Genomic DNA, 20,668 nt, shown 5'->3' on the forward strand with positions numbered 1-20,668 from the left:
GATGCAGGAAGATTGTTCCCGATGTTGGGGAAGTCCAGGACAAGGGGTCACAGCTTAAGGATAAGGGGGAAATCCTTTAAAACCGAGATGAGAAGAACTTTTTTCACACAGAGAGTGGTGAATCTCTGGAACTCTCTGCCACAGAGGGTAGTCGAGGCCACACAGTTCATTGGCTATATTTAAGAGGGAGTTAGATGTGGCCCTTGTGGCTAAGGGGATCAGGGGGTATGGAGAGAAGGCAGGTACGGGATACTGAGTTGGATGATCAGCCATGATCATATTGAATGGTGGTGCAGGCTCGAAGGGCCGAATGGCCTACTCCTGCACCTAATTTCTATGTTTCTATGTTTCTCCCACCAGTCTGATTGTCCTCCTGATTAAATTCTGCCTCGTTGTCACCTTCCCCTACCTAACAGTGACATATTCTACATTTTCCTTGAGCTTTGTCCGCTGTGATCTCCCGTTTTCACTGCTTACCCTTCCCCTGTCTCTGAGTCTGAAGAAGAATCCATTCCTTCTCTCCGGAGATGCCGCTGTGCCCTGCTGAGTGACTTCACCATGTTGTGGGCTATTTTCTTTCCCTGCTTCTCAAACTTCAAGTAACTCCTTACTTTCCCTCTCTCTCCATCTCCTCCCCCTTCCCAGTTCTCCCACTAGTATAGAAGTTGGGATGTAATGTTAAAATTGTACAAGGCATTGGTGAGACCAAATCTGGAGTATGGTGTACAATTTTGGTCACCCAATTATAAGAAGGATGTCAACAAAATAGAGAAAGTACAGAGGACATTTACTAGAATGTTGCCTGGGTTTCAACAACTTAAGTTACAGAGATAGGTTGAATAAGTTAGGTCTTTATTCTCTGGAGCGCAGAAGGTTAAGGGGGGACCTGATAGAGGTCTTTGAAATGATGAGAGGGATAGACAGAGTTGATGTGGACAAGCTTTTCCCTTTGAGAATAGGGAAGATTCAAACAAGAGGACATGACTTCAGAATGAAGGGACAGAAGTTTAGGGGTAATATGAGGGGGAACTTCTTTACTCAGAGAGTGGTAGCGGTGTGGAATGAGCTTCCAGTGGAAGTGGTGGAGGCAGGTTCATTGGTATCATTTAAAAATAAATTGGATAGGCATATGGATGGGAAGGGAATGGAGGGTTATGGTATGAGTGCAGGCAGGTGGGACTAAGGGGAAAAAATTTGTTCGGCACGGACTTGTAGGGCCGAGATGGCCTGTTTCCGTGCTGTAATTGTTATATGGTTATATGGGCAAACTGTCTCCGACTACATTCTATGTCTGTCCCGCCCACTCCCCTGACACCAGTCGGAAGAAAAGTCTCGACCCGAAACATAAGCCATTCCTTCTCTCCAGAGATGCTGCCTGTCCCGCTGAGTTACTCCAGCATTTTGTGTCTACCTTCGATTTAAACCAGCATCTGCAGTTGTTTGTGTTTAAGAAGGCACTGCAGATGCTGGAAAAAGTACACAAAAGTACTGGAGAATCTGGGCGGGTGCAGCAGCATCTATGGAGCGAAGGAAATAGGCAACGTTTCGGGCCGAAACCCTTCTTCAGACCTGCAGTTCCTTCCTACACATGGTCCAGCGTATCGAGGTACAGTGAAAAGCTTTTGTTGCGTGCTAACTAGTCAGCGGAAAGACAATACATGATTACAATCGAGACGTCCACAGTGTACAGATACATGATAAGGGAATAACATTTAGTGCAAGGGATTAGTGCAAGAGATTAATTCAAGAGAGTATAGAAGTTGGGATGTAATGTTAAAATTGTACAAGGCATTGGTGAGGCCAATTCTGGAGTATGGTGTACAATTTTGGTCGCCTAATTATAGGAAGGATGTCAAAAAAATAGAGAGAGTACAGAGGAGATTTACTAGAATGTTGCCTGGGTTTCAGCAACTAAGTTACAGAGAAAGGTTGAACAAGTTAGGGCTTTATTCTTTGGAGCGCAGAAGGCTAAGGGGGGACTTGATAGAGGTTTTTAAAATGATGAGAGGGATAGACAGAGTTGACGTGGAAAAGCTTTTCCCACTGAGAGTAGGGAAGATTCAAACAAGGGGACATGACATGAGAATTAAGGGACTGAAGTTTAGGGGTAACATGAGGGGGAACTTCTTTACTCAGAGAGTGGTAGCTGTGTGGAATGAGCTTCCAGTGAAGGTGGTGGAGGCAGGTTCGTTTTTATCATTTAAAAATAAATTGGATAGTTATATGGATGGGAAGGGAATGGAGGGTTATGGTCTGAGCGCAGGTATATGGGACTAGGGGAGATTATGTGTTCGGCACGGACTAGAAGGGTCGAGATGGCCTGTTTACGTGCTGCAATTGTTATATGGTTATATGGTTTATATAGTTAGATTTAGCTCTTAGGGCTAGCAGAATCAAGGGATATGGGGAGAAAGCTGGAACTGATTGGGGAAGATCAGCCATGATGATATTAAATGGTGGTGCTGGCTCGAGGGGCCGAATGGCCTACTCCTGCGCCTATTTTAGTGTAATGGAATGTGTTTCACTGTGGAACACAGTTGTTCCAGGCAGTGGTGGGCAGTGGATGATGTGTATTGTGTCTTGTTGCGTTCTATAACTGCTGGCCGACCAATTTCCCTCCCGAGTTCAATAAAGTTCTATTGCACTGTGTCTTGTTGTATGTGTGTAGATAGCCACAGAAGGCATTACCCTTCATGTTTTCAAGAGAGAATTAGATTTAGCTCTTAGTAGGGCTAACGGAATCAAGGGATATGGGGAGAAAGCAGGAACGGGGAACTGATTTTGGATGATCAGCCGTGATCATATTGAATGGCGGTACTGGGTAACTCTCTCTTGAAAACATCCAGTGAATTGGCCTCCACTGCCTTCTGGGTGAGGATTTCTTTCCTCATCATCAGTTGTAAATGGCCTTCCCCTTATTCTTAAACTGTGTGACTCCTGGTTCTGGGCTTCCCCCAACATCTAGACCAAATCTGGAGTATGGTGTACAATTTTGGTCACCCAATTATAGGAAGGATGTCAACAAAATAGAGAGAGTACAGAGGAGATTTACTAGAATGTTGCCTGGGTTTCAACAACTAAGTTACAGAGATAGGTTGAATAAGTTAGGTCTTTATTCTCTGGAGCGCAGAAGGTTAAGGGGGGACTTGATAGAGGTCTTTAAAATGATGAGAGGGATAGACAGAGTTGATGTGGACAAGCTTTTCCCTTTGAGAATAGGGAAGATTCAAACAAGAGGACATGATTTCAGAATTAAGGGACAGAAGTTTAGGGGTAATATGAGGGGGAACTTCTTTACTCAGAGAGTGGTAGCGGTGTGGAATGAGCTCCCAGTGGAAGTGGTGGAGGCAGGTTCATTGGTATCATTTAAAAATAAATTGGATAGGCATATGGATGAGAAGGGAATGGAGGGTTATGGTATGAGTGCAGGCAGGTGGGACTAAGGGGAAAAAAAAATTGTTCGGCATGGACTTGTAGGGCCGAGATGGCCTGTTTCCGTGATGTAATTGTTATATGGTTATAACATTGGGAACATTTTTCCTGCATCGAGCCTGTCCAACCAATCTTTTAAGAAAAAGGATGGATGACGTTTCGGGTTGGAACTCTTCTTCAGACTGGAGAAGTCTGGAGAAGGGCTCACACCCAAAACGTCACCTATCCATGTCCTCCAGAGATGCTGCTCTGACCCGCTGAGTTACTCCAGCATTTTGTGTCCATCTTCAGTGTCAAACCAGCATCTGCAGTTCCTTTTAGAACTGCACCGTATCGGTTGCATGGTTTATTATCCTCCCGTACGGAGCATGCTAACGGGATACAAGTTTGCGGATGACACTAAGCTGGGGGGCAGTGTTAGCTGTGAGGAGGATGCTAGGAGACTGCAAGGTGACTTGGATAGGCTGGGTGAGTGGGCAAATGTTTGGCAGATGCAGTATAATGTGGATAAATGTGAGGTTATCCATTTTGGTGGCAAAAAACGGGAAAGCAGACTATTATCTAAATGGTGGCCGATTGGGAAAGGGGGAGATGCAGCGAGACCTGGGTGTCATGGTACACCAGTCATTGAAGGTAGGCATGCAGGTGCAGCAGGCAGTAAAGAAAGCGAATGGTATGTTAGCTTTCATTGCAAAAGGATTTGAGTATAGGAGCAGGGAGGTTCTACTGCAGTTGTACAGGGTCTTGGTGAGACCACACCTGGAGTATTGCGTACAGTTTTGGTCTCCAAATCTGAGGAAGGACATTATTGCCATAGAGGGAGTGCAGAGACGGTTCACCAGACTGATTCCTGGGATGTCAGGACTGTCTTATCAAGAAAGACTGGATAGACTTGGTTTATACTCTCTAGAATTTAGAAGATTGAGAGGGGATCTTATAGAAACTTACAAAATTCTTAAGGGGTTGGACAGGCTAGATGCAGGAAGATTGTTCCCGATGTTGGGGAAGTCCAGGACAAGGGGTCACAGCTTAAGGATAAGGGGGAAATCCTTTAAAACCGAGATGAGAAGAACTTTTTTCACACAGAGAGTGGTGAATCTCTGGAACTCTCTGCCACAGAGGGTAGTTGAGGCCAGTTCATTGGCTATATTTAAGAGGGAGTTAGATGTGGCCCTTGTGGCTAAGGGGATCAGGGGGTATGGAGAGAAGGCAGGTACGGGATACTGAGTTGGATGATCACCATGATCATATCGAAGGGCCGAATGGCCTACTCCTGCACCTAATTTCTATGTTTTCTATTCTTAAACTGTGTGACTCCTGGTTCTGGACTCCCCCAACATCGGGAACATTTTTCCTGCATCGAGCCTGTCCAACCAATCCTTTAAGAAAAAGGATGGGTGACGTTTCGGGTTGGAACTCTTCCTCAGACTGGAGAAGTCTGGAGAAGGGTCCACACCCAAAACGTCACCTATCCATGTCCTCCAGAGATGCTGCTCTGACCCGCTGAGTTACTCCAGCATTTTGTGTCCATCTTCAGTGTCAAACCAGCATCTGCAGTTCCTTTTAGAACTGCACCGTATCGGTTGCATGGTTTATTATCCTCATGTAAATGGAGACGGAGCATGCTAACGGGATACTGATTGTGGATGATCAGCCGTGATCATATTGAATGGCTGTGTTGGATCGAAGGGCTGAATGGCCTCCTCATGCACCTATTGTCTATGTTTCTAAAGTATCATTCATTTTATCTATAATAATAACTTTATTTCTAAAGCGCTTTTAGACAACATCAGTTACCACAAAGTGCTGTACATGGGAAGTCAACAAAAAGTTATTACAAACTACTAAAACCATTAAGACGACAGGACTATAAAAACAGTAAAAATTAAAAGACATTAAAAGCACTAAAACAGGAACAAAGTCTCAGCCAGTGTCGAAAGCCAGTGGATAAAAGTGAGTTTTTAGGGTGGATTTCAAGATGGACAGTGAAGGGGTCCTGTCTGATCTGCAGCGGCAAGGTGTTCCAGAGTGCCGGGGCAGCAACAGAAAAGGCTCTATCCCCTCTGAGCTTCCGCTTAGACCGTGGTACCTCCAGGAGCAGCTGATCTAGCACTCTGGTGCCAGGAGAACAGCCTCCTCTTGAACATCAAAAAAACGAAGGAGCTGATCATGGACTTTAGGAGGGCACATCATCCGAGGACGTACACTCCATTGAGTATAAATGGGGATCCTGTGGATAGGGTGAACTGTTTTAAATATCTGGGAGTCCACATCTCTGAGGATATGACATGGGCATCACACGCCTCAGCCCTGGTGTGTAAGGCAAGGCAGCGCCTTTACCACCTCAGGCAATTGAGGAAATTCAGAGTGTCTCCGAGGATCCTCCAGTGCTTCTACGCAGCGGCGGTGGAAAGCATCTTGTCCGGGAACATTACCATCTGGTTTGGGAATTGCTCTGCCAAGGACAAGAAGGCTCTGCAGAGAGTAGTGCGTTCGGCCGAACGCACTATGGGAACTTCACTCGCCCCCCTGCAGGAACTATACAACAGGAGGTGCAACTCCAGAGCAAATAAAATCATGGGAGACCCCTTCCACCCCTGCAACGGACTGTTCCAGCTGCTACGGTCAGGCAAACGCCTCCGTTGCCATGTGGTGAGAACGGAGAGGTTGAGAAGGAGTTTCTTCCCAGAGGCAATTCGGACTGTAAACGCCTTTCTCACCAGGGACTAACTCTACAGAACGTTTTTCCTTCTATTATTTATGATGTAAAATAATATGTGTGTTATGATTGTGTTTATAATTTGTTTGGTTGTTTTGTTGTTCCGCGAGCATTGCCACTTTCATTTCACTGCACATCTCGTATGTGTATGTGACAAATAAACTTGACTTGACTTGATCCGCTGACCTGCTCCTTGAGGTACCAAGGTCTAAGCGGAAGCTCAGAGGGGATAGAGCCTTTTCTGTTGCTGCCCCGGCACTATCTAATGCGTGCTGTCTCTGACCTGGGAGTGTTCTGCAGAAACACGATGCAGTGTGTACAATATATCCAGGGAAGGCGTGTGCGGGAATCAGCCGCCAGTACTGTTTGAGAATGCTCCGCCCTGTCAACATCTGTACTAAGATGCTGCAGATGTTCTGCCAAACGGTGGTGGCCAGAGCCATCCTCTTCACTGCCGTGTGCTGGGAAAGCAGGGCAAAGGCTGCGGACACCAACAGGATCAGGGGCGGAAACCCGGGGAGGGCCAGAGGAGACATTACCCCCCCATTCATAGCAACATAGAAACATAGAAATTAGGTGCAGGAGTAGGCCATTCGGCCCTTCGAGCCTGCACCGCCATTCAATATGATCATGGCTGATCATCCAACTCAGTATCCCGTACCTGCCTTCTCTCCATACCCCCTGATCCCCTTAGCCACAAGGGCCACATCTAACTTCCTCTTAAATATAGCCAATGAACTGTGTGGCCTCAACTACCCTCTGTGGCAGAGAGTTCCAGAGATTCACCACTCCCTGTGTGAAAAATGTTCTTCTCATCTCGGTTTTAAAAGATTTCCCCCTTATCCTTAAGCTGTGACCCCTTGTCCTGGACTTCCCTAACATCGGGAAGAATCTTCCTGCATCTAGCCTGTCCAACCCCTTAAGAATTTTGTGACTTTCTATAAGATCCCCTCTCAATCTCCTAAATTCTAGAGAGTATAAACCAAGTCTATCCAGTCTTTCTTCATAAGACAGTCCTGACATCCCAGGAATCAGTCTGGTGAACCGTCTCTGCACTCCCTCTATGGCAATAATGTCCTTCCTCAGATTTGGAGACCAAAACTGTACGCAATACTCCAGGTGTGGTCTCACCAAGACCCTGTACAACTGCAGTAGAACCTCCCTGCTCCTATACTCAAATCCTTTTGCAATGAAAGCTAACATACCATTTGCTTTCTTTACTGCTTCCTTGAGAGGTGGGGGACACCCCCCCCCCCCCCCCCCCCCCCCCCTCCACTCCAAGTTTTTTGTAATCAATGACGTGGCCTCCACTGCCCTCCGTGGCAGGGAATTTCATAAATTCACAACTCTCTGGGTGAAAAAAAGTTTTTTCTCACCTCAGTTTTAAATGGCCTCCCCTTTATTCTAAGACTGTGTGGCCCCTGGTTCTGGACTCGCCCAACATTGGGAACATGTTTCCTGCATCTAGCTTGTCCAGTCCTTTTATAATTTTATACGTTTCTATGAGATACCCCCCTAATCCTTCTAAACTCCAGTGAATAAAAGCCTAGTCTTTTCAATCTTTCCTCATATGACTAATTTTACAACAATTTCAATTCAATTTAATTTCAATTTCATAATAATAATAATAATAATAATAATAATTTTATTTATAGAGCACTTTAAAAACAAACATAGCTGCAACAAAGTGCTGTACATCACTAATCATTGACAAAAAAGTTAATACACACCAAAAATAACAATCAAAAGAAATAGTAAGAAAAGACATGTGGAATAAAGAAACATCAAAAACACCACAAACAGAAGCAAAGCCTCAGGCATGGTCAAAAGCCAGGGAGTACAAATGTGTTTTAACACTGGATTTGAAACGTACATAGAAACATAGAAATTAGGTGCAGGAGTAGGCCATTCGGCCCTTCTAGCCTGCACCGCCATTCAATATGATCATGGCTGATCATCCAACTCAGTATCCCGTACCTGCCTTCTCTCCATACCCTCTGATCCCCTTAGCCACAAGGGCCACATCTAACTCCCTCTTAAATATAGCTAATGAACTGTGGCCTCGACTACCCTCTGTGGCAGAGAGTTCCACAGATTCACCACTCTCTGTGTAATCCGGATTTTAAAACCCGGTGAAGTCTCCGCTTCCCGCGACAGTGGGGGTGGGACTGATGCCCGAGGGCGCCGATTGGTCAAGAGAGACGTCGCTCAGCAGGCAATGGGGGCGGGACCATGATGATTCAGCGCGATGATTGGAGGAGGGGGGAAGTAGGGGGGGTGGGACTGAGGATAGAGCGCGGTGATTGGAGGAGGGAGGAGTCGGGGGGGGGGGTAGGACTGAGGATAGAGCGTGGTGATTGGAGGAGGGAGACGTGGCACAGACCTGCGCCTACATCCGGAGCCAGGAGCGATCCCGACCGGCTCTCCGGCGTTGTCCCTTCCCCACCCGAGTACCCCCCCCCCCCCCCCCCCCCCCACCCCCCCCCCCCCCCCCCCCCCCCCCCCCCCCCCCCCCGACAGGTGGCCAGAGAGGTCGGCAGCAAAGATCCTCCGCTATAGGATCATTGGTCGGGAGTTAGATGGGCGCAGTGCCCCCAGGCAGCGTAGAGAAGCAGCGCTAAACCCAGCTCAACTCTGCCTGTCCCGCCAGGTGAGCCTACAGCACTTCCTGGACTTGCGGGAAATATGGCCAGCGCTGGTATCCCGTCAGTCCAGACAGGGCTGTAGTCAACCCGGTGAGACAATTATAGATACCCCCTCATCCTTCTAAACTCCAGTGAATAAAAGCCTAGCCTTTTCAATCTTTCCTCATATGACTAATTTTACAACAATTTCAATTCAATTTAATTTCAATTTCATGTACATAGAAACATAGAAATTAGGTGCAGGAGTAGGCCATTCGGCCCTTCTAGCCTGTACCGCCATTCAATGTGATCATGGCTGATCATCCAACTCAGTATCCCATCCCTGCCTTCTCTCCATACCCCCTGATCCATTTAGCCACAAGGGCTACATCTAACTCCCTCTTAAACATAGCCAATGAACTGTGGCCTCAACTACCTTCTGTGGCAGAGAATTCCACAGATTCACCACTCTCTATGTAAAAAATGTTTTTCTCATCTCGGTCCTAAAAGATTTTCCCCTTATCCTTAAACTGTGTGTGGCCCCTTGTTCTGGACTCGCCCAACATTGGGAACATTTTTCCTGCATCTTGCTTGTCCAGTCCTTTTATAATTTTGTACGTTTCTATAATATATCCCCTCATCCTTCTAAACTCCAGTGAATACAAGCCTAGTCTTTTCAATCTTTCCTCATATGACTAATTTTACAACAATTTAATTTCAATGTTCCTTTAATGTAATGTACCTTGCGTTTTATGACTGTTGGCAGATCAATTTCCCTCCTGGGATAAATAAACATAGAAACATAGAAATTAGGTGCAGGAGTAGGCCATTCGGCCCTTCGAGCCTGCACCGCCATTCAATATGATCATGGCTGATCATCCAACTCAGTATCCCGTACCTGCCTTCTCTCCATACCCTCTGATCCCCTTAGCCACACGGGCCACATCTAACTCTCTCTTAATATAGCCAATGAACTGGCCTCAACTACCCTCTGTGGCAGAGAGTTCCAGAGATTCACCACTCTCTGCGTGAAAAAAAGTTCTTCTCATCTCGGTTTTAAAGGATTTCCCCTTTATCCTTAAGCTGTGACCCCTTGTCCTGGACTTCCCCAACATCGGGAACAATCTTCCTGCATCTAGCCTGTCCAACCCCTTAAGAATTTTGTAAGTTTCTATAAGATCCCCTCTCAATCTTCTAAATTCTAGAGAGTATAAACCAAGTCTATCCAGTCTTTCTTCATAAGACAGTCCTGACATCCCAGGAATCAGTCTGGTGAACCGTCTCTGCACTCCCTCTATGGCAATAATGTCCTTCCTCAGATTTGGAGACCAAAACTGTACGCAATACTCCAGGTGTGGTCTCACCAAGACCCTGTACAACTGCAGTAGAACCTCCCTGCTCCTATACTCAAATCCTTTTGCAATGAAAGCTAACATACCAGGCGCTTTCTTTACTGCCTGCTGCACCTGCATGCCTACCTTCAATGACTAGTGTACCATGACACCCAGGTCTCGCAGCATCTCCCCCTTTTCCAATCGGCCACCATTTAGTTTGATCGTATGGTATTGAAGGCACCTCACCTGTTCAGATCTTTAACTGTGTACTTCTGAAGGTCGGAGGAAACAGCTCGGTTGATGCTGGGGCCCATGTAACGTTCCACTATATGACTTGACTGCCTCTGTACGTGTGATGGGTTCCTCAGGGCTCCACTGATGTCGTTGAGCAGGCGAGGCAGAGGTCCCAACTTCATCACCGCTTCCTGCAAGGCAAAGGACGCAAGTCAGTGCGTTTATTGGCCAAGTATTCACATACAAGGAATTTGCCTTGGTGCTCCGCCCACAAGTAACAACATGACACACAGTGACAGTTACGAGCGACTCAGAAAACACTAAACATTAATCATAATAAAACATTAATGATAAAACACCATTGATCAAGCATGTGAACCAACAAAATACCAGATCAAATCATTTAAACCATTTAATGTAGTACTAGACCAAGTGCAGACCCGTTGGGTCTGCTCCCCCAACGCAGCCGTTCCCTACCCGTAGCCCCCACGGAAGACGTGGTCATCCAACTCAAGCCGTTCCCGAACATAAAGTTCCGGCACTCAGCAGTGGGGCTGTTTTTAAATGCCGTCTTTGAGGCGCGAGGCGGACGCTAGCAGCCGTTATGGTCGCTGGCCAGCAGGAGGCGACAAAATGAGTGAGTGGGGGAGAAGGATTTTATTAAAAATGTGTAAATAAACACGACGAAATTTAATCAGGAGTGGATACTTGGAATGAAAAGTGAAATCTCTACCGAAATGGAAAATATCTCGGCGTTTCTGCTTCTGGTGTTGGCGTAGCAACGAATCAAAGGCTGGCACCCACAAGTCAGATGGAAACACACACACAGTTTTAATATTATACTAGATTAACCATTAAATCATTTAAACCAGCGTCTGCCGTTCCTTCCTGCAGGCTGCAGATGCCCTGACGAGCAATGGGTGAGGAATACATGGTAAATGGTAGGGAATTGTAGAATGTAGGTGAACAGAGGGATCTGGGAATAACTGTGCACAGTTCCCTGAAAGTGGAATCTCATGTAGATAGGGTGGTAAAGAAAGCTTTTGGTGTGCTGGCCTTTATAAAACAGAGCATTGAGTATAGAAGCTGGGATGTAATGTTAAAATTGTACAAGGCATTGGTGAGGCCAATTCTGGAGTATGGTGTACAATTTTGGTCGCCTAATTATAGGAAGGATGTCAACAAAATAGAGAGAGTACAGAGGAGATTTACTAGAATGTTGCCTGGGTTTCAGCAACTAAGTTACAGAGAAAGGTTGAATAAGTTAGGGCTTTATTCTTTGGAGCGCAGAAGGTTAAGGGGGGACTTGATAGAGGTTTTTAAAATGATGAGATGGATAGACAGAGTTGACGTGGAAAGCTTTTCCCACTGAGAGTAGGGAAGATTCAAACAAGGGGACATGACATGAGAATTAAGGGACTGAAGTTTAGGGGTAACATGAGGGGGAACTTCTTTACGCAGAGAGTGGTAGCTGTGTGGAATGAGCTTCCAGTGAAGGTGGTGGAGGCAGGTTCGCTTTTATCATTTAAAAATAAATTGGATAGTTATATGGATGGGAAGGGAATGGAGGGTTATGGTCTGAGCGCAGGTAGATGGGACTAGGGGAGATTATGTGTTCAGCACGGACTAGAAGATGGCCTGTTTCCGTGCTGTAATTGTTATATGGTTATATGGTTAACAGGAATTATTCGTTGGAATATGGTCTCCTTTTATTGATTACTTAAAGGGTCAGAATAGTTCAGCACAGGAACCTGACTAGCACTCGGGCTAAAGATTGGATGAAATGCTATACTCTGAAATGTACGAACATATCTCGAACGAAGTTTTTTATTTTAATAAATTTTTCCATTCTTCTTTAACTATCTCTTTCCCCCTTTTTTTTTGTTTTTTTGTTTTTGTTTTTCTTCTCTTTCTTTTCTTTCTTTACTTCATCTAGCTCTTTAGTTCTATCTAGTTTTTAAAAAAAAGAAAGAAAAAGGCAAAAAGTATTGGAGACAATGTAATAATAACTGACAATATTATCAATTTAAAAATGTAAGACTGTAGTGATGTAATAGGTTATGTACCTATCTCCAATAAAAAATATTTTCAAAAAAAAAAAAAAAAAAAAAAAAAAGATTTATGTGTTCGGCACGGACTAGAAGGGCCGAGATGGCCTGTTTCCGTGCTGTAATTGTTATATGGTTTGGGGGCCTCACCTTGCTGAGTTGAGGCAGGACCTCCCAGAGAAGGGAGTGGAGGGTGGAGAGCTCTCTGCCCAGGTCGATGTAGCCCTCAAAGCTGGCGGCATTGGTCACGGTGTCGGGGTTGGAGATCTCCATCAAGAACTGCTGCATGCTGCCCCACTCCAGCTCCAGAAACTCGTTCATGAACGACATATAGTCCTCCTTGCTCCCAAACCTGAGGAGAGATAAATGCGGTACAATAACGGCATGTTGCTTCACTTCACTCGCCACCTGTGTCTCCCACGCACGAAAACTCACCAACATCAGCGAGCTACCTGTTGAATAAACCAGGGAGGGAGAACCACAATATTCACGTCAGATAAAATCATTCTGCAGAGGCTAGCTCAAACCTTTCTTCCCTTCCCTCTCGTACCACCCCCTCCCCGGGCACTTTCCCTTGCAACCGCAAGAGATGCAACACTTGTCCCTTTACCTCCCCCCTCGACTCCGTTCAAGGACCCAAGCAGTCGTTCCAGGTGCGACAGAGGTTCACCTGCATCTCTTCCAACCTCATCTATTGCGTCCGCTGCTCTAGATGTCAGCAGATCTATATCGGTGAGACCAAGCGGAGGTTGGGCGATCGTTTCGCCGAACACCTCCGCTCGGTCCGCAATAACCAAGCTGACCTCCCGGTGGCTCAGCACTTCAACTCCCCCTCCCACTCCGTCTCCGACCTCTCTGTCCTGGGTCTCCTCCATGGCCACAGCGAGCAGCACCGGAAATTGGAGGAACAGCACCTCATATTCCGCTTGGGGAGTCTGCATCCTGGGGGCATGAACATCGAATTCTCCCAATTTTGTTAGTCCTTGCTGTCTCCTCCCCTTCCTCAGTCCCCCTGCTGTCTCCTCCCATCCCCCAGCCTTCGGGCTCCTCCTCCTTTTTCCTTTCTTGTCCCCACCCACCCCCGCCCCCGATCAGTCTGAAGAAGGGTTTCGGCCCGAAACGTTGCCTATTTCCTTCGCTCCATAGATGCTGCTGCACCCGCTGAGTTTCTCCAGCTTTTTTGTGTAACCTAGCTCAAACCTTCATTGCTTTCACATCACAAAATAATCAAACCATTTATAATCACATCATCAAAGCATGACGGTGTCAGGGGTTATGGGGTGAAGGCAGGAGAATTGGGTTAGGAGGGAGATAGATCAGCCGTGATTGAATAGCGGAGTAGACTTGAAGGGCCAAATGGCCTAATTCTGCTCATGGTACTTATGTACGTATATAAATGTCGCCCAATTATAGGAAGGATGTCAACAAAATAGAGAGAGTACAGAGGAGATTTACTAGAATGTTGCCTGGGTTTCAACAACTAAGTTACAGAGATAGGTTGAATAAGTTAGGTCTTTATTCTCTGGAGCGCAGAAGGTTAAGGGGGGACTTGATAGAGGTCTTTAAAATGATGAGAGGGATAGTTGATGTGGACAAGCTTTTCCCTTTGAGAATAGGGAAGATTCAAACAAGAGGACATGACTTCAGAATTAAGGGACAGAAGTTTAAGGGTAATATGAGGGGGAACTTCTTTACGCTGAGAGTGGCAGCGGTGTGGAATGAGCTTCCAGTGGAAGTGGTGGAGGCAGGTTCATTGGTATCATTTAAAAATAAATTGGATAGGCATATGGATGAGAAGGGAATGGAGGGTTATGGTATGAGTGCAGGCAGGTGGGACTAAGGGGAAAAAAAGTTGTTCGGCACGGACTTGTAGGGCCGAGATGGCCTGTTTCCGTGCTGTAATTGTTATATGGTTATATTTTTGAAAGTTATAGAAACATAGAAAATAGGTGCAGGAGGAGGCCATTCGGCCCTTCGAGTCATTGTGCTCATGGCTGATCGTCCCCAATCAATAACCCGTGCTTGCCTTCTCCCCATATCCCTTGACTCCACTAGCCCCTAGAGCTCTATCTAACTCTCGTAAATCCATCCAATGATTTGGCCTCCACTGCCCTCTGTGGCAGGGAATTCCACAAATTCACAACTCTAAGACTGTGGCTACACAAAAAAGCTGGAGAAACTCAGCGGGTGCAGCAGCATCTATGGAGCGAAGGAAATAGGCAACGTTTCGGGAACAATCTTCCTGCATCTAGCCTGTCCAACCCCTCAAGAATTTTGTAAGTTTCTATAAGATCCCCTCTCAATCTTCTAAATTCTGGAGAGTATAAACCAAGTCTATCCAGTCTTTCTTCATAAGACAGTCCTGACATCCCAGGAATCAGTCGGGTGAACCGTCTCTGCACTCCCTCTACGGCAATAATGTCCTTCCTCAGATTTGGAGACCAAAACTGTACGCAATACTCCAGGTGTGGTCTCACCAAGACCCTGTACAACTGCAGTAGAACCTCCCTGCTCTTATACTCAAATCCTTTTGCAATGAAAGCTAACATACCATTCGCTTTCTTTACTGCCTGCTGCACCTGCATGCCTACCTTCAATGACTGGTGTACCATGACACCCAGGTCTCGCTGCATCTCCCCCCCTTTCCCAATCGGCCACCATTTAGATAATAGTCTGCTTTCCCGTTTTTGCCACCAAAATGGATAACCTCACATTTATACAGCATGGAAACAGGCCCTTCGGCCCCACCCAGTCCGTGCCGACCAGCGATCCCCGCACGCTCACTCTACCCTACACACACTCTAGGGACAATTGACGATTTTTACTGAAGCCAATTTGCCTACAAACCCGCACGTCTTTGGAGTGTGGGAGGAAACCGGAGCACCCGGGGAAAACCCACGCAGGTCACGGGGAGAACGTGCAAACTCCGTACAGACAGCACCCGTGGTCAGAATCGACACTGGGCCTTTGGTGCTGTGAGGCAGCGACATTTTATCCAGGGTAGGATTTGTCTCAGGTGAAACACACCTGCATCAAAGGTGGAGTGACATCGAACAGTGAAAGGCTTGGATAGAGTGGATGTGGAGAGGATGTTTCCACTGGTGGGAGAGTCTAGGACCAGAGGTCACAGCCTCAGAATTAAAGGACGTTCTTTTAGGAAGGAGATGGGGAGAAATGTCTTTTGTTTAAGAAAGTGCTGGAGTAACTCAGCGGGACGGGCAGCGTCTCTGGAGAGAAGGAATGGGTGACGTTTCGGGTCGAGACCCTTCTTCAGACTGGCGCTAATACGCTTCCAGCTTCCAGCACGGTGGCGCAGCGGTAGAGTTGCTGCCTCACAGCGCCAGAGACCCGGGTTCCATCCTGACTACGGGTGCTGTCTGTACGGAGTTTGCACGTTCTCCCCGTGACCTGCGTGGGTTTTCTCCGGGTGCTCCAGGTTCCTCCCACACTCCAAAGACGTGCAGGTTTGTAGGCAAATTGGCTTCAGTAAATATTGTAAATTGTCCCTAGTGTGTGTGTGTGTGTGTGGGGTGTGTGTGTGTGTGTGTGTGTGTGTGTGTGTGTGTGTGTGTGTGTGTGTGTGTGTGTGTGTGTGTAGGATAGTGTTAGTGTGTGTGTGTATGTGTGAGTGTGTGTGTGTGTGTAGGATAGTGTTAGTGTGTGTGTGTATGTGTGTGTGTGTGTGTGTGTGTGTGTGTGTGTGTGTGTGTGTGTGTAGGATAGTGTTAGTGTGTGTGTGTGTGTGTGTGGTGTGTGTGTGTGTGTGTGTGTGTGTGTGTGTGTGCGTGGGATGTGTGTGTGTGTGTGTGTGTGTGTGTAGGATAGTGTTAGTGTGTGTGTGTGTGTGTGTGTGTGTGTGTGTGTGTGTGTGTGTGTGTGTGTGTGTAGGATAGTGTTAGTGTGCGGGGATCGCTGGTCGGCACGGACTCGGTGGGCCGAATGGCCTGTTTCCACGCTGTATCTCTAAACTAAACTCGAGCCAGAGGCCACTGTGGGCGGGCAAACTTGGGCCCAGACTCTCTCTGGAAGGCACTTACTTGGTGAAGTTGGCCAGGTTTTGAATGACTTTTGCGATGAGGGTCAAGGTTCTGGAGGTCCTGTCGTCTGGATACTCCTGCATCAGGTTGAAGAGGCTGGGCGACATGATGGCGGGGCAGAGGAAGCGGAGAAACAAGGAGGCGCTGATGAGGCGATCGGCGATGTCTTCCCTCCCACGCTCCGCACAGCGGTGCCTCCAGGAGGCAAACACCTCCTTCAGCTCACGGGGGAAAACGCTGTACAAAGGAGAGACAACAAGGGGAAAGACATTACCAACGCCACTTGCTTTATTCGACAAAGATATATAGCCACTGTACAATGCAATATGAAGCAGCCTCCATTTTAATATGCAAGCAGCCTCCATTTTAATATGCAAGCAGCCTCCATTTTAACATGCAAGCAGCCTCCATTTTAATATGCAAGCAGCCTCCATTTTAATATGCAATGGAACAATGAATTCCTTACTTGCTGTAACATAGAAACATAGAAATTAGGTGCAGGAGTAGGCCATTCGGCCCTTTGAGCCTGCACCGCCATTCAATATGATCATCCAACTCAGTATCCCATCCCTGCCTTCTCTCCATACCCCCTATAACCATATAACAATTACAGCACGGAAACAGGCCATCTCGACCCTTCTAGTCCGTGCCGAACACATAATCTCCCCTAGTCCCATATACCTGCGCTCAGACCATAACCCTCCATTCCGTTCCCATCCATATAACTATCCAATTTATTTTTTAAATGATACCAATGAACCTGCCTCCACCACTTCCACTGGAAGCTCATTCCACACCGCTACCACTCTCTGAGTAAAGAAGTTCCCCCTCATATTACCCCTAAACTTCTGTCCCTTAATTCTGAAGTCATGTCCTCTTGTTTGAATCTTCCCTATTCTCAAAGGGAAAAGCTTGTCCACATCAACTCTGTCTATCCCTCTCATCATTTTAAAGACCTCTATCAAGTCCCCCCTTAACCTTCTGCGCTCCAGAGAATAAAAGACCTAACTTATTCAACCTTTCTCTGTAACATAGTTGTTGAAACCCAGGCAACATTCTAGTAAATCTCCTCTGTACTCTCTCTATTTTGTTGACATCCTTCCTATAATTGGGCGACCAAAATTGTACACCATAATCCAGATTTGGTCTCACCAATGCCTTGTACAATTTTAACATTACATCCCAGCTTCTATACTCAATATGCAATGGAACAATGAAATCCTTACTTGCTGTAACATAGAAACATAGAAATTAGGTGCAGGAGTAGGCCATTCGGCCCTTCGAGCCTGCACCGCCATTCAATATGATCATGGCTGATCATCCAACACACAGAGTGGTGAATCTCTGGAACTCTCTGCCACAGAGGGTAGTTGAGGCCACAGTTCATTGGCTATATTTAAGAGGGAGTTAGATGTGGCCCTTGTGGCCAAGGGGATCAGAGGGTATGGAGAGAAGGCAGGTACGGGATACTGAGTTGGATGATCAGCCATGATCATATTGAATGGCGGTGCAGGCTCGAAGGGCCGAATGGCCTACTCCTGCACCTAATTTCTATGTTTCTATGTTTACAAAATCTTCTCTGCATCTTTCTGCAGGTTATTTATCTGTCATAGACACAAAATGCTGGAGTAACTCAGCGGGGACAGGCAGCATCTCTGGAGAGAAGGAATGGGTGACGTTTCTGGTCGAGACCCTTCTTCAGACTGAGAGTCAGGGGAGAGGGGAGACACAGAAGAGATACAGTCGGGTAAGGTGTGAAAGAGAGACATCAAAGGTGATGATCTCAAGAAACATGTAGAATTGGCAGCTCCGGGAAGGTGACAATGGAGCAAACACAGTTAGAATTTAATCTGTCAGAATTGCCGGAGAATTAGGACGGGGGAGGGATGGAGAGAGAGAGTGGGAAAGCAAGTTACTCCAGCATTTTGTGTCTATCTTCAGCACCTGCAGTTCCTTCCTGCATATCGGTGTCAGGGGTTATGGGGAGAAGGCAGGCGAAAGGGGTTACAGAATGGCAGAGTAGACGTCACATGTTATAGGAGCAGAATCAGGCCATTCGGCCCATCGAGTCTACTCCGCCATTCAGTCATGGCTGATCTATCTCTCCCTCCTAACCCCATTCTCCTGCCTTCTCCCCATAACCCCTGACACCCGCACTAATCAAGAATCTATCTATCTCTGCCTTAAAAATATCCACTGACTTGTGGCCTCCACAGCCGTCTGTAGCAATGAATTCATAGAAACATAGAAATTAGGTGCAGGAGTAGGCCATTCGGCCCTTCGAGCCTGCACCGCCATTCAATATGATCATGGCTGATCATCCAACTCAGTATCCTGTACCTGCCTTCTCTCCATACCCCCTGATCCCCTTAGCCACAAGGGCCACATCTAACTCCCTCTTAAATATAGCCAATGAACTGTGGCCTCAACTACCCTCTGTGGCAGAGAGTTCCAGAGATTCACCACTCTCTGTGTGAAAAAAGTTCTTCTCATCTCGGTTTTAAAGGATTTCCCCCTTATCCTTAAGCTGTGACCCCTTGTCCTGGACTTCCCCAACATCGGGAACAATCTTCCTGCATCTAGCCTGTCCAACCCCTTAAGAATTTTGTAAGTTTCTATAAGATCCCCTCTCAATCTCCTAAATTCTAGAGAGTATAAACCAAGTCTATCCAGTCTTTCTTCATAAGACAGTCCTGACATCCCAGGAATCAGTCTGCTGAACCTTCTCTGCACTCCCTCTATGGCAATAATGTCCTTCCTCAGATTTGGAGACCAAAACTGCACGCAATACTCCAGGTGTGGTCTCACCAAGACCCTGTACAACTGCAGTAGAACCTCCCTGCTCCTATACTCAAATCCTCTTGCTATGAAAGCCAACATACCATTGGCTTTCTTTACTGCCTGCTGCACCTGCATGCCTACCTTCAATGACTGGTGTACCATGACACCCAGGTCTCGCTGCATCTCCCCCATTCCCAATTCCACACATTCACCACCCTCTGACTAAAGAAATTCCTCCTCATCTCCTTTCTAAAAGAGCGCCCTTTAATTCTGAGGCTGTGACCTCTGGTCCTAGACTCTCCCACTAGTGGAAACATCCTCTCCACATCCACTCAATCCAGGCCTTTCACTATTCTGTACGTTTCAATGAGGCCCCCCCTCATCCTTCTAAACCAGCGAGTACAGGCCCAGTGTCGACAAACGCTCATCATAGGTTAACCCACTCATTCCTGGGATCATTCTTGTAAACCTCCTCTGGACCCTCTCCAGAGCCAGCACATCCTTCCTCAGATATGGTGCCCAAAATTTAGGGTGACTTAAGGTGCAGGATCTGTTGATGGGCCGAATGGTCTAATTATCCTAGCACTCATGACCATTTGGTGCTTGTGTAAGATGGAACTGCAGATGCAGAAAAAAATCGAAGGTAGACAAAAATGCTGGAGAAACTCAGCGGGTGAGGCAGCATCTACGGAGAGAAGGAATAGGTGACGTTTTGGGTCGAGACCCTTCTTCAGACTGGGTCGAGATCCTTCTTCAGTCAGTCTGAAGAAGGGTCTCGACCCGAAACGTCACCTATTTCCTTTGCTCCACAGATGCTGCCTCATCCGCTGAGTTTCTCCATCATTGTTGTTTGTCTTAAGGGCCTGTCCCACTTGGACAACCTAATCTACAAGTTTAGAAGACTCTAGACGAGTAGAAGACGTCCTACGCCTATGTCTACGACCTCCTACGCCTGTGTCTACGACCTCCTACGCCTGTGTCTACGACCTACGCCTACGTCTACGACCTCCTACGCCTGTGTCTACGACCTCCTACGCCTGTGTCTACGACCTACGCCTACGTCTACGACCTCCTACGACTAAGTCTACGACCTCCTACGCATATGTCTACGACCTCCTACGCATATGTCTACGACCTCCTACGCATATGTCTACGACCTCCTACGTCTATGTGTACGACCTCCTACGTCTATGTGTACGACCTCCTACGTCTATGTCTACGACCTCCTACGACTAAGTCTACGACCTCCTACGTCTGTCTACGACCTCCTACGTCCATGTCTACGACCTCCTACGCATATGTCTACGACCTCCTACGTCTATGTCTACGACCTCCTACGTCTATGTCTACGACCTCCTACGTCTATGTCTACGACCTCCTACGACTAAGTTTATGACCTCCTACGACTAAGTCTATGACCTCCTACGCATATGTCTACGACCTCCTACGCCTGTGTCTA

At 46.9% G+C, this 20,668-nt stretch overlaps 1 protein-coding gene across 2 annotated transcripts in view; it reads right to left on the reverse strand.

Moving 5' to 3' along the window:
* syngap1a (synaptic Ras GTPase activating protein 1a) overlaps positions 1-20,668 on the reverse strand; it is a 115,064-nt gene that overhangs the window by 50,198 nt on the left and 44,198 nt on the right. For both annotated transcript variants that reach the window (XM_055630259.1, XM_055630260.1), the window contains exons 6-8: positions 16,429-16,665; positions 12,542-12,743; positions 10,356-10,534 (exon numbers count right to left, since the gene is read on the reverse strand). In XM_055630259.1, the coding sequence (XP_055486234.1) occupies positions 10,356-10,534; positions 12,542-12,743; positions 16,429-16,665 (618 nt within the window). The remainder of the gene's footprint in view (positions 1-10,355; positions 10,535-12,541; positions 12,744-16,428; positions 16,666-20,668) is intronic.

Source organism: Leucoraja erinacea, unplaced genomic scaffold (assembly GCF_028641065.1).
Source record: "Leucoraja erinacea ecotype New England unplaced genomic scaffold, Leri_hhj_1 Leri_294S, whole genome shotgun sequence".
Lineage (NCBI taxonomy): Eukaryota > Metazoa > Chordata > Chondrichthyes > Rajiformes > Rajidae > Leucoraja > Leucoraja erinaceus.